We start from the raw sequence: 7,498 nt of genomic DNA on the forward strand, positions 1-7,498 counted from the left end.
CATCTTCGTGAGACACTTACATTATGTGAAGTTCCTTTAGATTACCCGTTAAAACTAAGTATCTTTTACTTTTTTTTTTTTAATAATGAATTTCAGCCGTTAAAACGATCATAAAAATCAGACATGTGACCTGCGCAGGTCAATATTTAGTGTTATATATAGTCTATTGTTTTCATACATTTTTGTCACAGTGAATAACGTATTCATTTTTACTATGTGTATTCTCTCATTTATACCTATTTTTGGGGATGTTTTTATCTTTCCTGGCCTCTAAAATCCTTTAAATTAAACATTCAGAGAAGCAAAATCACTGTGTGAGGGAACTTTTCACTTTTGTCCCGTCCCTAAAGCCCAAATGGTTGGGAACCACAGACCTTTATTTGATCAGCTTTGTGCTTACATGTAGCACGTTTCTAAATATGTGTTTTTACTAAAATGATCACACAGCAGTTCCCTTTGCCCCTCGGACCTCTAGCAGGTCAATACGCCTGTGGTTCTGTGTGCAATTTCCCCCAAATTACAATTCATAAGTCACTGGAATATACACAAACAAACAGGCTTATAAATGTCGCGCACGCACACACACACACACACACATACACACACACACACACACACGACTCTAAATGGTCAAACACAGGTTGAGTTTTAGATGGTTTATTTGTGGAAATGCCAAACATTCTTTGTATTATCTGAAAAATTGCAAAAGTGATAGGATAATATGGCTACCAGCATAGTTTACCGATTCCATTTCTCATTATTACGGTACACAAAAATATGTCACAATCAGAACTTTAGAAGTACAATGGACAAATGGCAGTTTTGTGCAAAAACATCGATCAAAAAAACACAGTTCTTCACATCAAACCGGCAGGCCATCGTGTGTAAATGTAACGAAACGGTAAAGTTGGACGTGGAATCCATGCAGTTTCAATGGCACTCTGAACACATTAATGCAAGTTCATTTCATGTTCTTCATCTTATTAATAACATTAGAAATCAGAACTGTAGCTCTGTGGTAAACTTCTCCTCCTCCATCTTTTTACATCTGGCTGATGTCACTGATAAATTACCCAGCAGCCACGGCGTTTAGACGGTTCTCTCGGCCAGAATTATGCTTAACAAACTGGTTAAAAGAGGGCACCCCATCTTTGGCGAACACCATGAAAAGTTCTCACCTTGGTCCAACTATTGATTGGTTTGACTTTATCTTTTGGTCTTCTGTTCAAATATAAATATAGGTCAATAATCTAATATATAAAAATAAGGCAGGTTTCATTTTTTTCCCCTCAATGTTGCATTTTCTTGTCAGTCTATTGTGCATCTCTCACATGTAGTGTAGTGGTTCATATTCTTGCACACAAGGCTGAGAGATTGTAAAACCGACCATTTTAAAAGTGTCTGTGTGCAGCTTCACGGCAGCTCCGCTCAGCTTATATGGCCTTGACATCGATGAGGTGGCCATGCTGGGCCCCTTGCCTCAGGGCCTTGATCCCCTGCAGCTTGCGGCCGTGTAGGGTGAAGCGAGACCAGGCGGCCAGCTGCAGCAGGGCACAGGTGATAGGCACAAACACCACCATGTAGAAGCAGCCCAGGCGGAGAGGCGGAGTCCCTGAGCCAGAGGCCACATCAGGCACGGAGACCAGAGAGTCCTTCACGGGTTCCCTATCAAAAATATCGTAACCTGGGGAACGAGAAATAAGTAGTTCAGTCAGTCAGTGTACGTAAATGTTAGGTTTATAACCTAACATTTGCTTTTCTTTTCTGCCGATAGCATTCAAGCTAAATTTGGAAAAAGCCAGCTGGCTTAGCTTATAATAAACTTATCATAAAGACACATGAATGCAGAAACGAGGTCATTACACACACACACACATCCTAGTGTTTCTGTCTGTACCTGTGTAAACACACAGCAGCCAGGTACCGATGAGCGGGGCGAACGTCTGGCCCGGTTTGGTCAACAAGGCGACCATCCCGAAGAGCAGAGCGGAGGTGGCCTGATGACGCCGATTCACCACAAAGTCCTCGTCCACCAGATCGGAAATAACCAGCTTCAGCAGCTTGCACGTCCCCTCTGTAAACACCCGGTTACTAGAGGAAGACAAGTCTCCAGTCAGGGTTTGTGGGAAAAACACATCAAGGAAATGTATATTTGACAGATGTTTATCAAGGGTAGATTATTATGCTCTACTTAAGTGCATTCCATTTAATTAAGGTGTGGCAATCTATTGTTCGTCTGTCCTTTCTGGAAGAATGATCCCTTCTCTTGCTCTTTCTTTCCCTTAAAAAGAGTTTACTACATCCAAAATCTTTCGGGCACTTTTTCCTTATTCAAATCAGATGTGTGTACAGATTTAAAATGCTTTTGAGTCAAATATTTTGGGGCTACATGAATAAAAGGACTCCTGTTCATTCTGAGGGAAAGAGGCACAAACATTTTTATGTCCTCGGGGACAAAAGTTCCTGTTGCACAGAAAAGTAAACGCAATATTTGGAGTTAACCTTGGAAACAGAAAAGAGTCCTCGTCTAGAACACTACGTGTTGCTGTGTGTTCAGCTTTGAAAAACAACCCACAAAAACAAGCAAACAAAAGTACAAGCTGTCACACATCGGACCCCTGATGTGTGTGCGTGGCCATACCTAGCGATGAAGATGCACAGCAGATAAATGTGGTCAGCCCCCGCCAGCAGCATAGCCACACTAAGTCCCAGTTTGAGCATAAAAAGCCAGCGGATAACCTGGTAAACCCCGTAACGCTGGCACAGTGTCAGGAAATACAAGTTGTTCAGGTGGGGGGCAATGTATGAGATGCCTGCGTGGGAGCAGAAGCAGAACGGAATTTAAAAAATAAACCAGTGGAAAGCAGAGCAATTGTAAACAAAAACACAGATAGCAAATCATATAGAAATAGAAACATGTTTCAGTCACAATTCATTTACAATTACGATCTGTTCCTAACAATTCAGGAGATGTCTTTTAGAATAACACATCGCTGGTTTACTGAGGTCTTCCTGGTCTGTAAATGTGGGAGGGAGATTGGATCATATTCATCTAAATATTGGCAACTCAAATTACTGGCAGTAATGGTAAACCTTCAATCTGTGTTTTCCATTCCAACCCAGTATAAAATATCTAAAAATGTGTGATAATCACTGCACTATCAAACATGTTTTAAGAAGACTTGAATGTCACTTCCTGTCTCTTACCGAGTAGGATTGAACCTGTGGAGGCAGTAATACTGTCAGACAGGAGATGTTCCAGAAACAGAGGGAAGAAGTTGCTGTTGAAATGGCAGTGAAACACCTGCAGGGGGGGGCAGAGACAACAATGGAGTTTGTAACAGACCAGATGGAGTAATAAAACACTTATCGTAAGAGTGATAGTGTCCTCCCACTTTATCTCTACTAGCATTCATAGCACATCCAATGTGATTGATATCGTACCTGAACCAGGTTCATGGACACAAACCACAGGAAGTTCCTGTGTTTGGAGAGCTGCTTGAGGTACTGTCCAATGGTGACGGGGCTTTCTGTGTGGGTGAGTGGAGCATGGCCAACATTCAGCCTGTGATACAGCAAAAGAAGACCAGAGAGAGGAGTGAGATGGAGAGGAAAGACAACCACACTGACCTGAGAAACTCCAGATCTTCAGATAAATCCTTACTCTTTGAGTGCCAGAGCCTCATCCTGTCTCGACCGGACTTCCTTTTGGAAACGACGCCGAAGCAACCGTGACACTAAGAAAAAGCCCAAGATGGAAAACGCTGCCAGGGTCACACAGAAGAGGCGGAAGGAGTATAAATCCTCCTTGTCCCAGAAGGAGTAGGACAGAAATACGGAGAGCGAGCCCAACGCGCTGAACACGGAGCAGTGGAAGTTGAGGCGCGTGCGGTCGCCGGCGGACACGGCGAGGTCCGCCAGCAGGGCGCTGTGGTGGAGGTCCACCATCGAGAGGAAACCGTCGTACAGACACAGGCACAGCAGGAACTGCAGCCCCGGTCGGGCCCACGCCACCCAGAAGGCCAGGAAGGACAGAGCGAAGAGAGGGCCATTTGTGGAGAGGGCCTTCAGGCGCTTCAGCACCACCTCTGGAGTCGTGATCTGAGAGCCTGACCTTAGTGGAAAAACAGAAAAAAACTGAATTAATTAGATACAAATACAACTTTTGTGACAACTGAGCAATCCCTCTGGTGCAACGTGACGTTTGTTTGGCTACAATCAGCCAACTTTAACTTGGCTGATGTTTGACTGTATAACCACCTATGTAAATACAGATAAACACAATAAAATATACTAAAACCATCATAAAAAGAGGACAGATACATACAAGGGTGAATAGTTAAAGTCTCTCGCTGTACGATCAGGTTAGGTGTTGCAGATATTACAAACTTTAATGTGATAACTGACTTATGTCAACAGTGACTGTGTACTGACGACAGCACAGTTACAGAAGGCTTAATCAGAATGAAATGCAAACACAGATGGCAGCTTTCTGTTTGACGGATCTGGCTCTGACGAGGTGTTTGCCGAGCCTTGTGAGCATTACTGAAGCCGATGAAAGAGTTCACGCTTAAACACTTAAACAGTCATGGGTGTGTTTTGTCGTGTGTGTGGGAATCATTATTATTCATGCTGACTGTGTGGACCAATGTTTTTTGCTGAACTACTTTGTTATTGCTGTGTGTTTACAGTAAAAAGAGAACAAAACTAAATAAAGAGGATGTGTAACTAAAAAAACATTCTCAGAACTAACTTATCATATCCGGAGATAGGTTAAAGCAGGTTATTGTATCCGCCCACTGTAATAACACCAAATTATGTTCAGCTTGACAAAAAAAGAAAATGTCTTTGCTTTGGGACGGCATTGAATGAGACAATTTGCTAAAACATAAACAATTAGCCGCTAATTATGGTTTCTTGTTCACGTTAGCGTCGTGTCCGTTGTCCGAGTTCAACAGCTCTAATTTAGGAAACAGTTGTAGGGAGTTGATTTGTCTAAGAAGAAAGGAGGAAGAAGACGGTGAGACACTTACTGAGGAGAGCTGAGGAAGGAGCGATCGCTCAGCCAGCCGAAGAGAGGATCATTCACACTGTTCCATATAAGGAACACCGTCTGTGGAGCAGGAGAGAGGACAATAATGCCATGATTGTTTATTGATAAGCTAGAACACGATATCAAGCTTCTAAGAATAACAACAACCCACATTTTAACTGACGCAGGTCTCTCGTCACTCACCTCTCCAACCCAGAAGGAGATCTTATCAATCTTGTAGATGGACACGAACGTCTCCACATAGTAGAGGAGGAACACATTGTGGAGGATGGAGATGAAGAGGGCCAAAGAGCCGTAGAGCACTGCAGTGGAGACGACGCTTTGCCAGCTGCCCCAGGCTCTCCTGCCCATTCTTCTTCTTCGCTCTCAGTCACGCTGCTCTGTCTTTCCTCCGTGCCAAGCTGCAGTCATCTCACGGCCTGGCCGACCCCGGGTCACCACCTCATCATCATAGCCTGCAAAAGACACAGCGCAGGTTTTCAGTTCACCCTGAAGCAAATAAAAGACATAATCGTATGCGAGCGTTCTACATCTGGATAGGGTGAAACATTTCTGAGCGTTATTGGTAGTTACAGCCACATACGTGTTATTAACATGTCTCCGTCTCTGCAGATGTTTGAGCCGAGCAACAGGGAGCTATTTTCATAGCAATGGCACCGTAAGTAGTCATTAAAGTTAGTTAGGCTGCAGGCCGCTGTTCCTGTCTGCTCTGGCCCACGCACAGCTGTGGTCTGTGTGTGTAAAACTACACTGCCCTGACAAAAAGCTGGTCTACTTCACATTGACACGACGAAAAGGGAAAGTCACACGATCCTCAGTCGGTCATTCTTTTCAGGCAAAGTAATTTCACTGCAATCTATTCACACCTGACTCCCACAAGCTCAGACTTGCCCCGATCTACAAAACATCCTCTCACATCTTCAGCGGGGGGGGCACATAATAGCTCACAATAACAGTGTCTCAGGGTGATGTGATTCTTTCTGTGGGAGTCGACCACAATGGAGCGTCTATGCAAAGCTCTTCATTCATATCAGGATCAGGAGTGAAATAAAAAGCTTTCCAACCATCAGGTCCAAGCATTGAAGCGGGATGACTCTCAGCTGGCTGCTCCGTATCACATCTCTAACACATATCTTTCAAAAAGAATCAGAAGTGGTCGACTTGGGAACAGGCAAAAGAGCGGAACATGGATCTACAGATATCCAATTCAGGTCCTCTCAGCCACAGCTGATTCAGGAGCTGTTTACACCTGTGGAAAGACGTTTCTGTTGTATTCTCATGCAGCTTCTAAAACCCTGTCATTGTGACACTGTGGCGTAGAAAACATTGGGAACACAACACTCCTTTCACACACAGAAAGAACAAAGCATTTGAAGACTGATCGGGCTCCATTCTCTGTCTTCTTCTGTTGCAATGATTTCATATTGAAAGTATTAATATGGATGACTGATTTAGGAGCTTTAAGGCAGAGGAGGGAAGGAAAGGTTGCTTTACTGCTTATTAAGAGAGAGAGAGAGAGAGAGAGAGAGAGAGAGAAAGAGAGACGAGAGAGATGAGAGACAGAGATGAGACAGAAAGACAAGAGAGAGAGAGACAGAGAGAGAGAGATAGACAGACACACAGAGAGATAGAGACAGACAGAGATACACTATCTAGTATGGTGAACGTTTCCAGCAGCTCGTTAGCTATCTAATCAATAAACTTGTACTAATGTTACCGTTACTCTCTGGTCCATTAAAGCTACAACGCCTCACTTGTTGTGTGGTCTGCTGTGTCTGATAACAGATCAATAACTACCTGACAATAAAGCTATACATCTATTACTGATCTGTTATTGGGCTAAGCCAAATACCGCTAATGGTTAGCACAAGCTAGCCTAATTTATATGCTAGCAGTAGCTAACGTTAGCTAGGTTAACGATAACGGTTAAAAGGGTGGCTGCCTAACTGGAGATAAACGCGTTATGTGTATTCATGACACACAGAGAGAGAAAGAGAGAGAGAGAGAGATAGATAAATGTCACGTACCGTCAGAAGAGCAGATAACCAGACCGGATAAAGACGTTTTTAGTCTCGATAGTGAAACTGTGACTTGTTGGCTCGTCAGCAGCAGCTGTGTCTCGATCACTGGACGGAGACCGGCATGACGTGCGTCTGGACACGGACAGACCGACGTCACGAGTACTACACTGGGTTACTCACATCCGTGACGAACCGTACTGGGTTTGTTAAAGGGGTTTTCAGATAAATACGGCGACACCCAGTGCTACCAGATCCTGTTAACCCAGTCAGTCCAGAGTACTTGTAGATATAGGTCAACCAGGAAGAGCTGCATGAGCTGCAGGAAAGTTTATTCCTCTGTCAGTGGGGGAAAGTAACATTTACATGAATTAAGTAGGCTTCTGCACTTAAGCACAATTTGAGGTACTTGTACCGTAAGATGCTT

The 7,498-nt window shown here is 43.8% G+C and overlaps 1 protein-coding gene across 1 annotated transcript; it reads right to left on the minus strand.

Annotated features, from left to right (window-relative positions):
• Positions 1-652: 652 nt before the first annotated feature.
• Positions 653-7,207, minus strand: mfsd13a (major facilitator superfamily domain containing 13A). The gene is made up of 9 exons (XM_079183062.1): positions 7,081-7,207; positions 5,237-5,508; positions 5,034-5,113; positions 3,665-4,114; positions 3,445-3,565; positions 3,208-3,304; positions 2,642-2,813; positions 1,898-2,091; positions 653-1,684 (listed from the first exon to the last, which is right to left on the minus strand). Exons 2-9 carry the CDS (start codon positions 5,402-5,404, stop codon positions 1,434-1,436), a joined length of 1,533 nt encoding a protein of 510 aa, XP_079039188.1. The 5' UTR covers positions 5,405-5,508; positions 7,081-7,207; the 3' UTR covers positions 653-1,433.
• Positions 7,208-7,498: the final 291 nt, after the last annotated feature.

Source organism: Pholis gunnellus (assembly GCF_910591455.1).
Source record: "Pholis gunnellus genome assembly, chromosome: 21".
Lineage (NCBI taxonomy): Eukaryota > Metazoa > Chordata > Actinopteri > Perciformes > Pholidae > Pholis > Pholis gunnellus.